The 19,460-nt window shown below is 41.7% G+C and overlaps 2 protein-coding genes across 4 annotated transcripts; both read right to left on the bottom strand.

Moving 5' to 3' along the window:
* Window positions 1-7: 7 nt before the first annotated feature.
* si:dkey-283b1.7 (von Willebrand factor C domain-containing protein 2-like) lies at window positions 8-3,357 on the bottom strand. The gene is made up of 3 exons (XM_010899790.3): window positions 2,947-3,357; window positions 2,042-2,171; window positions 8-1,297 (listed from the first exon to the last, which is right to left on the bottom strand). Exons 1-3 carry the CDS (start codon window positions 3,298-3,300, stop codon window positions 1,059-1,061), a joined length of 723 nt encoding a protein of 240 aa, XP_010898092.2. The 5' UTR covers window positions 3,301-3,357; the 3' UTR covers window positions 8-1,058.
* A 226-nt stretch (window positions 3,358-3,583) lies between these two features.
* Window positions 3,584-13,851, bottom strand: smarce1 (SWI/SNF related, matrix associated, actin dependent regulator of chromatin, subfamily e, member 1). 3 transcript variants are annotated; one of them, XM_010899774.4, is made up of 11 exons: window positions 13,727-13,851; window positions 9,431-9,482; window positions 9,238-9,281; window positions 6,930-7,028; window positions 6,295-6,387; window positions 5,863-5,994; window positions 5,592-5,763; window positions 5,317-5,489; window positions 5,093-5,194; window positions 4,622-4,880; window positions 3,584-4,452 (listed from the first exon to the last, which is right to left on the bottom strand). In XM_010899774.4, the coding sequence occupies exons 2-11, from the start codon at window positions 9,435-9,437 to the stop codon at window positions 4,220-4,222; spliced, it is 1,314 nt and encodes a 437-aa protein (XP_010898076.2). In that variant the 5' UTR covers window positions 9,438-9,482; window positions 13,727-13,851; the 3' UTR covers window positions 3,584-4,219. The 3 variants fall into 3 exon arrangements, with proteins under 3 accessions (XP_010898076.2, XP_010898078.2, XP_010898077.2); XM_010899776.4 differs by having other exon boundaries at window positions 6,307-6,387; XM_010899775.4 differs by lacking the exon at window positions 13,727-13,851 and adding an exon at window positions 13,617-13,720.
* Window positions 13,852-19,460: the final 5,609 nt, after the last annotated feature.

The raw sequence follows: 19,460 nt of genomic DNA, 5'->3' as shown, positions 1-19,460 counted from the left end.
TGTGTCAAAGGGCTAAAATTGAGCTTGAGCAAATTTGCACAGATTGATGCGAATGGGTGACCTCGTGAAGAGCCCCTAGATAAAATGTTTCCAACCACTAGAGGGAGTTGAGTGAGGAGTTAGAGATCAAGCATCTCACTTCATCGGTCAAGATTTGTGTTCAAAAATGCAAAATCTGCAATGATTTATACCTGTGAGATTTATTTTACAATATGCCTTTAATGCTACACATCATGAAACCACAGGGAAATTAACACGTGTTTAGAGGGTACATCCTATTAAAGGTAGAATAATAAAAAGATATCCAAAGGTTATTGGAGAAAACGGGTCAAAGAAACATGCAGAGGAAACCTGGTGTGGTCAAGAATATACAGGTGCATCACAAAAATGATATTGTGGAAAAGTACATTCCCCCCTGTAATTCTAATCAAAAAGTAACAGCATATATTCTACTGTGAAGTCAGCTGTCGTCCCCTTGATTCTGGTAGTGAATCAGAAAAAGATTGAAGGTCCGGGAAGTTAATTAGCTGATTGGAGGTCTTCTCAGGTTGACATTTCAGTATTGTACATTTTTCTATTTAGAGTTACTGGATTTGATTTCCATGAGCTGTAAGCCATAATCAAGACCAAAAAAAGCTTGGCATGTTTCACTAGGTGTAATGAATCTAGACTATATGGTTGTCACCCTGATTTGAATTATTGGGAAAAAATGAACTCTTCCACAATATTTTTTTTTTTTAGATGCACCTGTGTGTGTTTATATTATATATAAAAACCTGAGATTAATAGAAAGGTCAATGTAGCAACCATCTCTACCCCTAAGCATCTGCCTACAGCCCTTAGACAAAACTAGAAGTGAGAAACGTGCTCCTTAGAGGTTCCTGCTGTGAACTATCATAACGTGTGTATGTGGTGTGTAAACAGTACTAGATGGTATTACCGTGGTGCAGTAAAATCATCCTTGGCCCTATGTAGGTGGCTCTCCAGGGCACGGAAAACCACCTGCCCCATCCACCCGTTTCCCCCTTGGCACGCCATTACCCTCCTGCCCTGGCTGCTCACGGGATCCAGTCCAGCCTGGGGCTGAAGTCCCTGTCCATCTGCTTGGTCTCACCTTCCCCGGGGGGGCTGGGCACCGGGCTGAGACCGGGGTCCGGCAGTGGGCGGTGTTCGCATGTGGCCTGGGGGTGTGTCTGCCAGGTGCCGTCCCGGTAGGTGCAGTAACACACCGACTGGTCGTCCATCTCCACCCGCTCCCCAGCTGAGATCACTCTGTTTCCCGCAAAACAGTTGGGACCTGTAGGGAGGGCAAATAGAAAGTCTCAGATGTCCCCCACCTCGTCTGTATTATTTGAATTGCTGTACACTTTTTTCTCTCCATTGATTTCTTGTGTGTACCAAATGTTTTGTTGATTTATATATTAGCATTGCCGTATACATCTATATTTCTGAGACCTTCAGCTGCTCCAATACTCAAGCAACTCATTTGGAGTTGCTTGTGCATGCTTAAAGGCAACACACACACACACACACAAGCTGTTACTTTACTGCACTGCCACCCCACTGAGCTGGGCTGGTTACTGTTCCGGTGTTGGGCAGAGCACTGTCGAGCTTTGTGATTGGATCTCTATCCAGTGTCCAAATTCTGTTATGTAATGTGCACAGTGCTGAATTCTATAGTTACATTCTGAGGATGTTAGGACCTCACACCAGTTATTAAATTATTTTGCAGAAGCTTGGCTAGTATTTTATCTTATAGTTGAGGTTAATATGATGCATATTATACACATTACAGGATGGTACCTATTCAAAATGGATTATTCAACTGCCATCACAAACATTATGTAAGAAAACCAGAGGGTTATTTTTTCATCAATAATACCCACTGTGTCAAATGTATTGTAAATGGTTGCTTTAACATTACAGCACAAAAACTGTTGTGAGCCGTTTTTTTTGTTGTTGTTGGGGGATGGGGGTGTGGGGGGTGAATGCCACTAATGTTTTGAAAACCTGGAGCCTATGTTTATAAACGTCAACTCACCAGTTTTGCACACAGGACAACAGTGGTTGGGCTCGTATACCGGGTTGACACAGTGTGGAGCAGGACAGTCAGAGATGGAACAGTAAACCTCCCTATTGGGCTCGCAACGACATCTCTCACACGAAGACAACTGAAACAACAGGTGATATACACACCTTTAGTCAATTAAATGACTGCTCTTTGCCCTTCATTACACCACGGGGAAAAACCTACAGCATACATTTTGCAATTGAAGTTTGAATTGAACGCCACAACACGTCTATGCTACAGTCCCTTTCATCCTTTAGTAAAGTTGTGAGGAAGCATACCCGCACCTGCATGGAGCATGAACCAATGCATTGCCTTCATGTCTGAATTAAAAACTCAAAATACGAAATGTACCCTCAGGCTGAAGGTCACTCTATCTCAACTGTTGACCGCCACATGGCTCCTAGCTGACAGTCGGAAAACAATGAGATGTTACGATCACAGTGGACATTATGCAATAGATGAGAAACCAATAACCAATGTTGCCATCTCCACCCTCGGGCAAAAATACACATCACCGCTAAAACAATATATGGAGTTATAATAAAGGTAAGATGAATAAATTCAAAGATCCCAACTTTAGATTTGGAATACATCACCTATTGGTAAAAAGATGAAGGATATGTCTGGAGAAACGTTACTCATAAAACTATGAAAGCAATTGGCTTGACAATTCGAAATATCAACATAATTGTCATGCAACACGTTTTTTTTTGCATTTACATTGTTTACCAGTGTTGTAGTAAAATAAGCTTATTTTTGGTTTCTGATCCGGTATTAAAACTACAGCATATGCAGAAATTAGTATTTAAAACCAAACCAAACGATCCCAGCTAGAAAAACAATGAAAAACAAATTGACCAAGGCAAAATTCTCACCTTGAATTCCTCAAGTATTCTGTACGTCTTGCCACCATACACACACACTTTACTAATTGCCTCACACACCGGACAGCAGGACTTGTATTTAATTCGTGTACATCGAGGATGAATGCGAGGACACTTGGGCCGTAAACACACCGGTCCGTCTTCGGTGCAGGTGCACGGACAAGCAGACGGACTGGGATAGTACAGCTCCCCGATGCTATACACAAATCCGTGGTCGTCCATGCACCACTTGCCACGGTAATCACCGAACTCGTACTCCGAATCAGTTTTGGTGGAGTATTCAGCCGACGTATTTGGAATCAGGTAGAGCACCACGGAGAGGCAGAACGCGCGGCTGTTCATCATTCCTGGTTTTCACTCACTGACCATGTGGTACACTTTTCAAGAGCTGTGACCAAAAGCGTCGATGGCAGAAAGTGGAATGATTCAAGCGTTACTTTCCTTAATGGAATGTAGATTTTACGCACAAAGTAAGCATGGACAATAGTCCGAAAACGTTCACATTATAGAAAGTTACGTTTTATCGAGTTCTCTCATCGCGGTGCTTTGTGTTATTTATCGTAGTATAAGCAATCCGCTAACTTTCCATCCTAGGAAATCCCAAAAATGTAAATAAACGACTGGTCAGAAAGACAGAAATTACTTTTATTTGGCTGAGGCTTGACAGTACAAAACAAACATTTGCAAACTGCAGAGGCATACTGAAATCATTCAAATTCAAGTAATAGTTATTTGAATGAGTGAGGTTTTGTCTGAGATTTATTATTATTACCGTTTCTCTAGTAGTGATACACAGCAGTAGGCTTTGACTGGTCATTTCATATGAATTCTGAATTTAAATCAACAACTAACAGTCCACACCCTATTAGATTACTAAAATGTAGAAAAAAAGGCAACAAAAATAGCTTTTAAAAACAATTAGAAAATTGGGTATGGAATATTAGGACAAGGCCCTTCCCTGTTCAATCAACCCAATAGCAAACAGCTAAAGAGGGGCTTCTTACTGTGGCATAAATCCAGAAGTCATAAGCAGATGTTCTGAATTTAAATGTCACCCACAAGACTGTGTGGGGACGGTGGAAGAAATTAAGGCCGGGCCATATTTAATGGGCAGAGAACCTCACAACGTTGCAGACAGCAACATACAAAACGTACAAAACTAAGGACATCTTCACTCATGAAATCACTTCTATTCATTTCAAATATTCAGCACTGTGCCCAGAGAACATGGCCCGAGTCTATGCCCAGAGAGGTGTCTCCGTCTTCAGAGGTTTCCCTGGGAGGGCTGGCTAGGTGGGCGTTCCTCTGAGGTGGGTCCGGCTGACACGGGGGCGTCCGCAGGAGGTCCAGTGCTGCCCTCGGACGGGGCGGTGCTGTCACTGGTGCCTTCATCCGTGACGCTCTCCACGGGCGGGCAATGCTGCTTCTCCGCAGGGGCTGGCGTGCCTCCGTCAGCCTCCGGCAGAGACCCCGATGTCTCGGAGGCGGGCGTGTCCTCTGAATGAAACAAGACAGTTTGCAGGTCAGAGGTTCTAATGTAACTCCCAGCGGTCGGCCTGAATGCCACCGGCATCTCCACGGTAGTAAAATAAACATATCAATTCTAACTACAAATGGCATGTTCCTGCCTGTTATTAGACCGCTGCCCTGACTCGATGAGGCTGACCTGTCTCCATAGGGATGCTCTTGTCCCCCTCCTCCCTGGTCTCTGTGACCGGCGGAGTGCTGTTGTCCTCTGAGTCGGCCAGTGGAGAAGACGTGGCGGCTCCCTCTTGTTGCTGCTCCTGCAGCTCCTGCGCCGCCTTCTCCGCCTGCTCTGCAGCCTCCTTCTCCCGCTCCTCCGCCCGCCTCCTAGCGGCCTCCTCCGCCGCAGCCATCTCCGCAGCTAGCTTCTCCATGTCCACCTCCACCTTCTGACTGCATAGCTGTAGGCACAGACAGCAGACCGGTCTACTTTCAGGCACTGTGGGGTGGAGCGCTCGGACCGGAGCTAAATCACACCTGAACGTAAACGGACAGCTACTAAACTGAAGGTCATAACGAACCGTTCAGCCCTGGGACCTCTGTCCGGTCGCTCTGTAAACCCTGATAGCTTGTGTAAGAAGTCATTCTCGCTGCAGACACTCAAGGCACATACCCGTTTGAGCTCACTGTTGAAAGAGTCCGTCGTTTCCAGAAATCTCCTCTTCTTGTCTTGGTGACGGTCCTCAATTTGCAGCAGCTCTGCTTCCAGCTTCCTCTGTGGGACGAGGCGGAACAGTGTTAACCAGACTAGCGTTGCCTACTGCCCTTTTCCGTGACAACTCTGTCCTGTATCTTCCCCCAACGTGCCCACCTCTTCACTTGTGTAGCGTTGCTTACCTGGTGCACCATGAGGGACTGAACCTGGCGCTTGAGGACCTGCATGCGCGCCGTGGTGACGACAGAGCGCACGTCGGGCACCACGATCTCACTGAGGATGTCACTGATGAGACGGTGGTTCCTCTGGAAGCGGGCGGCCGCGGTGTGCTTCATGGAGAAGCCGTCGTCGTAGTCTGCAGCGGGAGAGGCAACGCCATCAGCACAGGAGCGTGCACAAAGCTACGACGGGAGAAAACCGGCCGTGTCTTTAGAGCTGCCGGCGCCTTGGTAGTTACCTTCAGGGTCTTCAGCAGGCTGGATGCTCATGTAGGGCTCCCCCTTCTCAATGCGAGTCTGGCGCTGTCTGCTCTCTTCCTCTAGCGCCGCCTCGGCGCGGTTCTTGGCGTTAATGTAGGCCAAGTAAGCTGGCGAGTTGTGGTAGGCCTTTAAGGAGTCGTTGTATTCAATCTGGAGAGGCGATACCCAGGCGTGGACATTACTGGACATCATTCACTCACACCAGGGTGTTGAGGGGAAGCCCTCGACGTCCACCTGTCCTTCACTCACCTTCTCCGCTTCGTATTCGTTCAGGTAGTCCTGCTTCTCCTCCTCAGTGAGGTCCCTCCACATGCCGCCAATAATCTTTCCAATCTCCCATAACTTCAAGTCTGGATTGGAGGCTTTGACTTGGTCCCAGACCTGGTGAAACGGAGGCACCGGGGTTAATACAGACCGGCACAGAAACAGGAAAATAAAATGTAAGAAAGGACACAAGGCGGTTGATTTCAAGGAACAGATCACACTGAAACAAGATCAAGCAGAATCAAGATGGGTGGCGAAGAGGAGTGGATCTGGGTGGTGGTGAAACCCAGCTGTCTCCGAACTCCAATCCAGACGGGGGGGTGGGGGGGGGGGGTGAGGAACATACCACCAGGGGTCATCAACAGGGGGGGAGCCCCCCCGGACAAGCAGTAAAAGCAGACACCGTGGGTGTCTTACCTTCCTGCTTACCTTCCGGCTGTACCGCATGTAAGGCATCAGTGGCTTGTCTGGCGGCTTGGGGGGCTTGGGGACGGTGATTCCTGAGGAATTCTGGGAAAGAGAGCGCGACAAAAGATCAAGAGGTCAAACCGATGCACGTAGCCATCCCAGGAAACAGCTGCAGTATAACATTGTGCAGTACTGTGAGGAAGGGGCAGGGGCACAACTGAAAATGACAATGGCATGATCTTGCATTAGGGGAAATTATGGGAGGCCCTGAATTCTTTCTCCTGGGGTTTTCAATAATAGCTTGTGTGGAGAGGCCAAATGATAGACTCGTCAGGGTTTGATATTGTCGGAGGGCTAACGAAATTCACAAACGGAGTCTAGCCTCAAATCAGTTGGAGCAGAACAAACTTTTAGATTAGAAGGGCAACAGGTCGATTACTGACCTCTCTTGACCTGGAACATCAGCTGAACTTCCTGTATATTATAAATCTTCTAGTTTCACCCTTACACTCTCCTACCAAGAACATTTAAAATGGATCAGACTGGGTCCTAGTTTTCCTTCAGCTGTCCACGTCTCAACTCTGGGATTAGCCAGCCTTGCTCCTCGGGGCGCTAGCCCTGGGTGGCACAGGTCCTACCATTACCCTGTTGTTGCCGCCGGCATTCCCTCCCAGCCTGTAGTTGTTGTAGGCCAGATGGCTGTATGGGTTGTAGCCCACAAACCCAGGGGTGTTGGGCACTTGCTGATGGAGACAAATGAGACAAAACACGAATGAGAAATGACACAAATAAGGGGGAGGGACCAAAAAATAAATATAAAATAAAGATTTTGCTTGGTAATGGGTTTGCATTGCATAGTAATGCAAAATGAGCCATCTTGGAAACAAAGCAGTGAGTGTTGTCATTATAGTTTCTTTGAGTTTTTTTCACATTTGTTTCATTACAATGAGTGATTTAATGACAGGTACAGACCAACATCACTTATCTGGTTTCCATTTTCTGTTGTTGCCAATAACCAGAAATTAGTGCAAACAGAAACCATGGTAAATAAAGATATTTTAGGTTTAATTTTGACAGACTTTTAAATTTTGATTTCCAAATCCCTTTTAATTCCACTTGGTAACACTATACCATTTGAAAAATCCTAATTATTATGACAGGCATGGTAGTAGCCCCACAAAAAAGCAGAAATGTCAGAAGAGGACAACAGCTGGTTAGGTTTGTACAGCTTTTTAAGTCAAATTGAAACACATTCATGTAGCAATGTAAATGTTTCCCAGCACCTTGCTGCTTTGGTAAACAAACCTTTTCTAAAATTCACTTTTATGCATCAAAACACACACAAGTAAAATGTTATGATACTAAATGTTAATAAGCAAAGCACAAGGGGGTGTGGTCAGAATACCATCGCTAAGTGCTGAGCTCAGACTACAACACCTGACTGCAGAGCACACGAAGATCCCCCGTTCTTTCAGCAAAAACTCTCTCGTACCTTTCCTGTTCAATGAAGTATAAAATATTTGAAAACAATAAATATTTAGAACAGTGAAAGGTTCTGATCTCATATGTCATGGTCTTAAATAGCACAGCCTGGCTTAGGCTTTTATAAATCAGTCATGCAAACTGTAAAAGGCTTTGAACACCAGTACCGCAGGTTTCAATTAAATATTTAGGTAATTGCATCGATTATGCCAGCATTAAAAGGTTAAAAATAAAAAAAGACTTCACCTAACTTCCATTTAAATTGAATGTGCAAATGTTGATGTAGTTCTGAATGCTTCCAGCTCACTTCTATTAATCCATGTACACTGAATATGCTCAACTAAAAACATGATGGTTCTTCTACCGCGTACAAGGTCTTATAATCCTCAAGCAACAGGCTACATGGGCCACAGCAGTGTTCAGCGGATGACCAAAGGCATACTTCACCGATTTGTTTCCCAAAACAAGCACAGTAAGTGCAGCCATTAGGAAATCCATAACTTCTACATATTCAGATTTAAAATGTTGACGGCAGGCCTGGAGTGTTTTCTAAACCCACAATGTGAGGTAGCTCTTGGTGGGGCTATGCAAACATTGGTTTAATGAAGGGGTGACATGGCACGGATGCCCCACTAACACTTCACACTGGGGACAGCGTGTAAGGCTTTCTGAAATGTCATTATTCCACAGGGCAACAGGTGGAACAGCCGCACAGGTTCATGCAGTTTACTGGTAAATGTGACTGAAATGAAGCGTCCATCCGCTTTGGGAACGCACCTAACTGACACCATCTGTGCCGTGCCAAACACTCCAGGTTGAACATTTACAAGCCAGAACAAAAACATTTAGACTGAGGTTAAGTTCTAAAGGCACAGGTCTGCTGATTTCCCAGGACAGAATACCATTAACAAGAGGCCAAGAGCAGAACGTTACCTACAGCTTACCTTTGATAGGACTTAACAGAATGCCCAGACACTCCCATTGTGAAAACTTGAATATGCAAATATTGCAAAAAGCTGTTGAGCACCCCCCCACCCCTTTTTAAGCCACCTACAGTTAAAACGGCAACCCATTTCCAGGAGCCTTTAAGCTGCTACACAAGGCAAGTACACACACTGGCCAGGTGCACTTCAATCCAGACTGACCCAAGTCCTATTGGCCACACAAAAAAGCCAACCCTCAGACTCTTTCCAAAGTGAAGTAATTATCAGATTTTAATCAGATTCATCAAGGATGAGTTTAACTAACGAACAATAACTAAACTCAAGCACTTTCAGTATGTTATTTTCACAACCTTGAAAACGCCACATAAAAATGAAAGTATTTTCAAAGATTTTAGGGCACCAGTAAGAACCCTAGAGCAGCATGTCATTTAGATGACTGTACAACATTTCTGCTTGAGAGCCATTACGTTTGGAAAAGTGTTCAGACACACCAAAATGTCTGTATGGTGGTCCATGGTGTACTTACTGTAGTGGGTGCTGGGGTGGGGGGGGGAGCATATGATGGCCTTTCTGTCAACAAGAAAGACAAAGTGTAAAGACACAAACATACATACACACACAACAACTTTAACGTCCAGTTCCATCAGTTAACAAGTCGGGTCATGAATAATAGTTTTACAATTCATTGATTTTTTCCCAGCAGGGGAACATTTCCTTACTTGACATCTTGGCTGAGGGATTGTGGATTTCAAGCTATTCCGGTCATTGACACTGTAATAGAAAAGTGTATCTTGTTACAGAGACACAATAACAACTGGCAAAAAAACAAACACACAGCATCTAAAAAACCTGCTGGACTTCAAAGACAGTGTTCTCCCCACTGGCCCCCAAAGCAGCAATACAAACAGCAGCCGCAACAATATAAAACAAGATACTTAAGAATAAAAACACGTACACGGATCGACACGTACGCAGCCTGTCAAATTCCATGCAAGAACTAATCTGGCGGTTTACAAAATGATTCGGCGTGGGGGGCCAACAAACATTGAATATGAAACCATTACAGCGGCTCACAAACCGAACAAGCAGGTGTGTAGCGATGTAACGGCGTGAATCCGAGAGCTGCAGATCTCACAGCTCCTGCACCAGGGCACTAACAGCCGGCTAGCTCATAAAAAGTAATAATGTCTTGGTAAAAAAAAGAAAAAGTTATATATATATATATATATATATATATATATATATAAAAGCTCTCGGTGTAGATAAGGGTTGCAAAAAAACATGTGCATGGTGTACAGCACTGTTGGAAACCAAATGCTGGACTGGTAGCATTGGAGAGCGAGTGGGCGCATGGAGAACACGTGTCCAAATGGCCTGTTGGGCCGTGGAACAGCAGAAGTGCATTAATACATCAAATGAAACAGGCATCACCATGGGAATGTGGGGGGAAATGCCCTACTATTAATCAGTCAGCATCCAAAGAACACACAACTGGGTTACCATCACTTGGGTCATAGAATTAGCTAGAGATGTCCATGACATTAAGAGAGAAAAGAAGCCCAGAGTACCAGGGAGGACACGAGACGATAAGGTGGTATGGTAAAAGGGGGAACTGTGCACAAAATGGGACATCATTTCTAAATTGGTTTGTTCATGTAGATAAAAAAAATATATCCTCAAACTGTAATCTGTATTGTTCTGCATTCTTTACTAACATTACTCAGGATGTGACCAATCAATGAACTCCAGCATACCACAGCAGCAAAGGTCACCAAGATTACAGTACAAGAATTAGTTTGATTCAGTAGAAAGTCAATTAGCTACTTCTATAATGAAGATGAACCTGTCAAATAATATGGGCATTTAACAAAAATAAACCCGTCCATTGTGCATCCATATGCAACAGATCTATAATCAACATTGCTAAAAACAACCGGTATGACACACTACCGTTTTGAACAGTAGACCCTTGCTGACATAGACTTGTAAACATCGGATTTAAATTAGGTACATTTATAAATACCAGGCATACAAAAAAAATAGTATTTCATCATGCATTTAAAAGGAGGACTAGCTGCAGCTTTAACAAGATGAAATAGCTTGCCTTGACAGCTACCTGCGAGGTTGATGAGCACATCACAAACATTTCCAAAAATAACTGTTTACAAACTGCACATCACGAAGGCCATTATAAATGGGTATGAAACACATGCATTACATTCACCAAAATAGAGATATTCCTGTGTTAGTATGTGGGGGGGGGGAGGGGGCAACTTCATCCTCTGTATATTTTTTTTGTATTGTCCACTATGAAAATCAAAAAGGTTTGCTTTTGAATGGCATGACCAATTAAAAGGTTGAGTTGAAAAGTCATGGAAAAGGTTGCAAAATGCAACCAACGTGGTCATAGTCTGGAGGCCTGGATTAGTGTAACTATTGATTTAATGAGACGGTAACAGCATTTCTGTAAGGGTTGCCATGAGAATGACATCATTTGATTTAGTCCATTGATTATTTAATTACAGAAGGTGGCACAACTAACAAGCACATTGAGAATTCTATAACCAGGAGCCGGTTACGAGAAATGGAGGGGTCTAGTGGTTTCTTAGGCTGCAAACGTCTTTTTCTGGCTTGTTTGTGCACTGTCCATCCAATAATACATCAGTTGGAGTATTCCAGGTGGAGACCATAGCGTGTTTTCTAAGATGGGATGTGGCAGGTAGTGAGGGCTTTCATTTTTATCCACCCACATACAGTATAATATACAGGCGGGTGACAAATGAAAGAAAAAACCCGAATGAGTGGAAGAACAAATTCAGCTGCTTCCCTACAGGTGAACTGCATGACACAATTGATCAGTTTACATCCGATCACACTCTGTGGAATTAATAAAAATACTGAGCATGCTCAGTTGACCTCGACATGGGATCAAGATGGCAAGAGGAAAAGATCTCAGTGACTGTGAAACAGGGTTCATTATTGGGTCGCGGATGGCAGGAGCTTAAGTCACAAAGACTTCTCTACTGGCTAGAGTTTCAACTGGAACAGTGACTAAAGTTACATCTGCATTTAGGTCTTTGGGAAAGACATCAGTAAACTGGGATGGAAACTGTGGTTGAAAGCGCTCATTTGATGACCGTTACACTTGTGAATTAGTGTAAATTTAAGGAAACACGAAAGAGCAACTCCTTCCCAGGTGACTGAGAAAGTCAATGCAGGATGCAATCAGACTGTCAGCAAGCGTACAGAGAGGGTGTGTTATGCTGGGGGCATTTTCCTGCCAAGGTTCGGGTCCTCTTGTCCCCTTAGAGGTAAAGGTCACTGCAAATCATTACAAAGTTATTCTGAATGATCCCTTTCATCCTACAGTGACATTTCTATCCTGATGGGAGTGGTCTCTTCCAGGAGGACGATGTCTCCATCCACAGGGCATGAAAGGTCACGGAAAGGTTTGATGAATATGAAAATGATGTGACTCATATGCTATGGCCTTCGCAGTTACCAGATCTTAACCAAATTGAACACCTATGGGAGATTTTTAACCAACATGTTAGACAGTTCCCTCCACTACCACCACCACCAAAACAGGAAATATCGTTTGGAAGAAAAGTTTTCCAGCATTTCAGTAGAGACTTGTACAATCTATGCCAAGTTGCATTGAAGCTGTTCTGGTGGCTCAGGGTGAACAAGACACTTGTTTTTTTCCTTTAAATGTTCACCTGTCTGTATATACAGTATAATACACATTATCCATGACCATATATTACACACAGTATATGACTAAACAGGTGCCCTGTGATGCTATCCCACTAGTCCAGCTCTCCAATAATGGCTTAAATAATTGCAGTGTTCTAGGCAAACAACATATAACAGATGCAATAGCTAGCATACTGGCTTTGTTATGAACAATCTCAATCAGTAGGTTTTGGATGTTCTGTATGGGTCCAATCCTCTTGTAACTACTCCTTTAGATAGACATTGACATCTCAATAGTTCTTTTAATGTCAAATTAACATCCTCTGATCAATCAATCAATCCTTATATTCTATACATTAAAATGAATGTGTGGTTATTACAGCAATAATGACAATGATGAAGTGCTGCAAATCACCTCTGCTGTACTACTCAGAAGTCATGGCTGTAAAATAAAGGATTTGAGACAAACTGGATAATAGGGTACTGGCAAAAAATGATTACGAAACAGACTTCAAAGGATACATAATCTAGTAAGATGAATAATAGTTAACATGCTACTAGTGGTTGTTTTGTAAAAAATATTTTTCACAAACACTACTGCAATGTACTTCTGCGGTGTACAAAAGGCAATGATCCCGCGTAGGGGTGTACTGTAGACGCATAACGGTGGGGTCACGCATAATTGCGCATGTGCATTCTGTACAATCAAAAACACTCCATATTAAGTTGTTTTCACACATATTGAACCGTGTCAGTTCGTCACTTCGCAGTAGATTTAGTAATATCACTTTCAACTACTACGACACTGTCTCGAATCTAGTCTCTTTTACTCGGACGTTTATTTTGTGCCGCTAGCAACGAATTAACACGAAATCGCGCGGCCCCAATGTAATGCCCATGAGAAAATGGCGAGGAGTGGCTTTTAGCAACAGCGCTAACGTTAACAATAGATGGCTACTGTAACCAACGATGATACCAGGTTATTAGGGTATCTAGCTCCCTAACTAGCTAAATAAACTATGAACACGAAATAAAACAGCATTAAGTTACAACCGTTGGACGCGAGTTACTAACATAGCAACATCGAAAATAGCCACCTAGCTAGCTAACAACTGTAAATAACATTAAGATATACTGATTAGCTAAGCTAACGCAATACAAAATAGCTAGCTAGCTAACATTCTAGCAAGCAAATCAAAATGTACGTACTCATTTTGTTTGGATGGATATACAATATTTCCACATCCATCTAACCTTTTCAAAATGTACAATTCAATCACAGTGAAAGGTTAAAGTTATCCACTTGAAAATGCACTCACCCTGAGATCCAATTCTTTGTTCCCTCGACAGCGTTTAGCAGTGTTATTTTTTTTTTTCTCTGGTTGATAAGTGTGGAATAAAAGCCGGTTTCTTACAGAAACACGCCATCTGCTGTTTGGGAGAGGAAGGTCTACTGCAGTGAGTTAATGTGCATTATCTTTTCTGACCTCTAGGTGGCTGCAGAACACTGCAACTGATTTCATGCAAACTGCTTCTCGGTACTGCATAGTCGCTCTTGGTCATGAATTAAGTAAAGAAGAAAAAACGGATCGTATAACATATACCGATCCGTCAACTGGTTAGTAGTCAAAGTCAGCACATTCTGTCGATGAAACAGCAGGTATATTATAGAAACCGATGTCGCTGGCAAAATAATCCCTGCAACAAATGCTTTTTCTCAGCGAGCTAAAATATTGATTACACGCCAATGTGACGTTTTTCGCAACGCGGGCATCGAAGTAATTTATCACAAAATATAAGCTGTTAACACAAAACCAGCTTCCAAACGGCTGTGTTGCAAAATGTTTACAGCAATTACAAATGTTGTTTATTTATAAATGCTTATTAATAAACATAACGTTATGCAATGAACACCAAATGTCAGTGCCACAGCTTTCTAACCATTGCTAGAGACTAAAAACAACTTCAGATTATTTCATCACTACATACGTTTATATTGGCATAATTGACCTATTAAAGAAAAACCTCTTACACAAATCTGTAAATTATTGGCCAATGTCAACTCTAAAACAATTTGAGCTCTTCAGACTTGCCCGATTTAAAGTTTTTCTCAAAGGATTTCTAACTGTGCACTTCTAGAATTCTAAGGAGAGAAATCCAGTGGTTGCTATAGAAAATGGGCATGCTCCTTTAGCTTCAAGATCAACTACAAATGTAAGGCTATTCTAACTTAACATATTCTAAAACCTTTATGAACTATTAACACATTCAATTTGCTTACATTTATATTCAAATAACAAATTAATAGTAACTCTGCTTTAGGCATAAAATGAAAAGACTAATTCATCTTAGATTTTTTTTAAAGGCTTTTAGATACTAGCAAAATAGTTAACCTTTTTATTTTACTTGCATTTGCATACACAATGTTAACCAGCTACAAAAAAATGAGAAACACAAGTGTTAGCTTCAAAATTACAACATTTTGATTTTGTCTTCATTGCAGTATTTCTCAGTGGGCTCGGGACAGTTGATGTTGGTTGATGTGTCTTACAAAGCATATCCAGTACCTTTCTGAGATGTTCTGGGTCTTATCTTGATGCTCGCTCAACCAGGAAGTCTGTACTGGAATATTGACATTGCATTAGTTGAGCTCACACTTGCCAAAGTCACTATAAGGATTTGCTAAAGTGATGAGGCAAGGGAACCGTGTTTGATTAATAACACTCCAAACCTACCTTGACCGACCTAGTCAATTGCACCTGGGCTACCCCACTAGCAGGATTCAAACCTGAACAATGACACAACCTGGTTGAGATCCTATACTCTAAGGAGGCCTCTGGGTTTGTGGGATATGCAAAAAAATAAAAATAATAATATAATACACCTTGTACATAGGTGAATTGGACAAATATAAGCACCTACATAATTATTATTCTACTTCTTATTTGAGTGGCTCTTTAAAACTTGATTAAGTATCTACAGTTATGTCAATTTACCAGATAATGAATCACCATTGTTACTCTAAAAGTTATTGACACCGAACCAACTTTCAGTTACACTAACAAATAGTCTACAATAAAAATGTGTAATATAGGCATCAAATATAACTGTTGGGGATGTACAGATACATTTTATCTGCGCAAACTCCAGCATCCTCATGCAACAAGATTTTTCCACCAGGAATGAAAAGGCATCCTAAAAATATTGGGGAACAATCAATGCATTCCTAACAGTAGATTTCCATTGGAATTTTGCATTGAGCAGATATTTGGTTGCATGATGTTCTGATTTATTGTCATAAACTATTTGGGAGACGTAGATAATTTTGTGTTCCACATGGTATCTGTGGTGACTATAATCAACACTGCCAAAAAGAAGGTCCCCAGTCTCAAGCACCTGAGAATAGAAAGCAAACACAAACAAACACTTTCAGCTACTTGCATAGCTAGTTCTGGAATATTCAACATTGAATCCCCTCTTCATTACTACAGATCACACATCAGCCCTTGTGTGTTTCACAGTGTTGTACTGAATTTTTCTTTCAAAACTGAAAGAAAACTTTGCATAACAAAGTTAGGCATTAATCTGCCTTCATTGTGCCAGACTGACTGTAGAGGCCATCGTCTTAGTTCAGATAGTCAGACAACCACATGCCCAGTGATGCTCTGACACGATACAATGGTATGAATTCAGTATTAATACATCTAAGATTTGAATGTACAGCAGTGGATTAGCAAAAGTTAACATTAGTAGAATTTCCCCCAAAATACATACTAAGAAAATTGAACTAAAACAATATCAAAATTGTTTCTTACCCATTATTTACCACCTTCAATGTTTTTCTATGACACTGTAGCTGATTTCACTGTAGCTAAACTAAGTAGTTATAGCACCCAATTAGAATGGGTCTGCACCACACAACAGCAACATTTTAGGCTAAATAATACACAGAGAAAAGACTGCATTGAAAATTATATTTCATTGTCTGAAATTGACCTATGAAGATCTGTCAGAATTACATCATAGACCGTACATTACAAACAGACGCCAGTTTGGAGGAAGATGGAACTGGGCTGACATTCTTCAGGTTTTCTCATCAATTAAGCATAGGATACTCAATACAGTTTCTGTTACCTAAGTTGTCATTTTTTTTAAGTAACAATATGTTATGAAGAGTGGACAACATTTAGTTAAACTGACCCTATATCAAAGGAAATGTTATATAGATAGAGTGCAGAATTTTGTAATTGCAGAGGTTCAGCTCACATAAAGATGCTAGAACATGCCAAAATAGGATCTAGCCACAATCACCAGCTCATGCTTGGAGTCTCCTCAACATTACTAGACACTACTAAGAACTGACCAATGACAGACAGGCCTATCTATGGACTAACCAATGGCAGACAGGCCTATCTATGGACTGACCAATGGCAGACCGGCCTATCTATGGACTGACCAATGGCAAGCACAAATTGACCTGAAATCAAGTAACCACAACAATAAGATACACTGAAATGCAGTTTATTACCCCAACTTCTATTGGCTAACCTTTTTAGATGCCCGCCTCATTCCCAAGGTTCATGGCGCTCGGTTTCACAAGCAAATCTAGAAAATATTTGCAGTGCAAAATTAATGAATTGTCAGTTGGCGCAAGGGAAAGGAGTCTAGCTAACTACCTACCTACCTACCATGGGTAGCTTATTATGAGTAAAGAATATAAAACAACTGAAGTTTTAAACCATGAGGTTTAGCTAAAATTATCCTCTTCATCACACCTTGGCTTTCAGCAAACAAATATCGAACTCCCTTTAAGCTGATTGCTGCCTAGTTTGCTGTCTGTCTGTTGACAGGTGCTGACAGAATAGCTATAGTCCTTTGTGAAACCTTTTCTGTCTGCTCTGGGTGGTTATTGTTTTTTAGGCTTTCTGTGGATTGAGAGGTAAACAAACATAGTATAAGTAAATCTGTGACAGCCAAATTAGTACAATGTTACTTTAGGGAACATCATATTGTGCTAAAAAAAAAACATTCAATTTGTTTCAAATTTCGTAACATACATTATGTTGCTGTAAATTGATAAGAAATGATAGGAGTCAGCTGCATTCTGCTCTATCAAATATCAATTCATAGACTTAATTATAAAAAAGAAAATCTAAACAATCAGTGAGTCTCCCATGATCCCGCCTCATCATTGCCACGACCACAATGTAGGCTACCTGACAGCACTCGTCTTACAGTTCAACAACATGGACTCACCTACACAACATTTTGAGGCTGCGTGCAGACATTTAAACTTATTTCTGACGGACAGAAAATGCTCATAATTTCTGTACATTAAACTGACTTTGATCACAATGATCGTCAAATATGGAAAGTATGGTTTCCATCGTGTAACGATACACGGAACGATTTGTATTTTATGAAACGGGTGGGAGCCTGTAATACACACATTGGTTCATGTCTGATTTGGACTAGTACAAAAATAAATACCTTCTACATTTTTTTATGTGATCAAATAATTGTATTATCCGATCCTTGCAACTCCATTATGGACATATAAAGCTATTTGAATACAATTTGCATATTGTACCTTTAAGTGTAAGCTAAGTTAACTCACGCTGTCTGAATCAGCTCTTTGTTGTATAACAGCACCACATCTTGGCCAATCTGAGGGCGCCTTGGGTGGGAGTGTGTCCCTAGAGCTTCAATGTTTCTGTAAGTGACCTGGATATGTATTAGTCTTCTTCATTTTATTCCAGGATTCCTCCCAGAGTGCGTCCCCAGGAAGTAGCAGACAGACTGTGGGGTACAAGGCCTACTAATAAAGGGGAACTTTTCAGCTGAAATCTAGGCTAAACCTCTTGTGCATATATGTTGCCCAACACCATGATGAAAACCAAAGCGAAATGTGTTCACCTAGGCCACTGAAGATTTTGTTTGTTAGTTCTGTATCATACTGTTTTTGGCTTAAAGGTTGAATGGCATTAAGCGTGTGAGTATTTGTGTGTGTGTGAGAGAGATGAATCTGTGGAAAAATGGGAACTGGGATTTGTCTACTCTTGACATGGTTGCATAGACAGACAGATGCGGTCAGATGCTGAAAAATTCATTTCCAATATGGAGTGTCCTTTCCCAGGGGTCTTAAACCTCTTTTCCAACTTCCCCTCTCCATTCTGGCTTGACTACATTAGTGCATCAAGAGAATGTTCTGTTCTGACTGTACTTTTCTAAAGGGTAACTCCTTCAAATCCTTTGGCCTGTCCCTTCATATTGGCATATTCAGGTGAAAAGTTGTGGGAAGGGGTAAATAGTCATGCTGGGGCTCGTGGATAAAATGCTTACAGGGTTTCACATTCTTTTGTGCCAGAAGAAGCGACATCAACCGTCTTGCTGTCAGACAGAGTACCTTTGCAAGGTGCAGAAACAGCTAGATTTACTACATAACGGCCCTTATCAACAAATGATCATAATTAATATTATTTATTTATTTAATTAAATCTCAAACATCTTGTTTCACTTGAAAATGTTGATGTTTTTGTGATACTCCCCAGAACACCCCAAGAAATATAGCAGAAGTAAGTGTAGAGTGGTGGCCAAAAGCACTGGCACATTGGACTCAATTCAAATAACTCACATTGTCTCTAATAATAAGTTATATAACCATTTATTTCACTCTTAATATTACAGATTCAGTAGGGGGCCTCCCAACTTTCTTTTTCAGAGCTCTCAATAGATGACTCCATACACAGATGTTTGCAGTGTGTTTGGGGTCGATATCCTGCTGAAAGACCTATGGCCTTTGAAGGAGACCCAGATATCAGAAAGCTAGGTTAAAGATTGTGCTCCGAAATTATTTGGTATTTTCCTGATTCCATGATGCCGTGTACACGTTCAAAGCAACCCCAGGACTTCACTGGAACTCTTCCATGTTTGACTGTGGAGAAAGGGTTAATATCTTTGAAGGCTTTATTTTGTTTTCTGTGAAGACTGAGGTGATCTGCTGTAACAAAAATATCTAATTTGGTTTCGTCTGTCCACAAGAGATTTTCCCAG

Source organism: Esox lucius, chromosome 11 (genome assembly GCF_011004845.1).
Source record: "Esox lucius isolate fEsoLuc1 chromosome 11, fEsoLuc1.pri, whole genome shotgun sequence".
NCBI classification, from domain to species: domain Eukaryota; kingdom Metazoa; phylum Chordata; class Actinopteri; order Esociformes; family Esocidae; genus Esox; species Esox lucius.
This window is presented reverse-complemented; position numbering and strand designations above follow the sequence as displayed.

Coding starts and splice junctions, on each gene's coding strand:
- si:dkey-283b1.7 (XM_010899790.3), bottom strand. CDS start 3,300: ATGATGAACAGCCGCGCGTTCTGCCTCTCCGTGGTGCTCTACCTGATT. Junction 2,172..2,946: donor GAATACTTGAGGAATTCAAG/GTGAGAATTTTG, acceptor CTGTTGTTTCAG/TTGTCTTCGTGTGAGAGATG. Junction 1,298..2,041: donor TTGTCCTGTGTGCAAAACTG/GTGAGTTGACGT, acceptor CCCTCCCTACAG/GTCCCAACTGTTTTGCGGGA.
- smarce1 (XM_010899774.4), bottom strand. Junction 5,764..5,862: donor ACGAATACGAAGCGGAGAAG/GTGAGTGAAGGA, acceptor TCGCCTCTCCAG/ATTGAATACAACGACTCCTT. Junction 4,881..5,092: donor TCAACAGTGAGCTCAAACGG/GTATGTGCCTTG, acceptor CTGTGCCTACAG/CTATGCAGTCAGAAGGTGGA.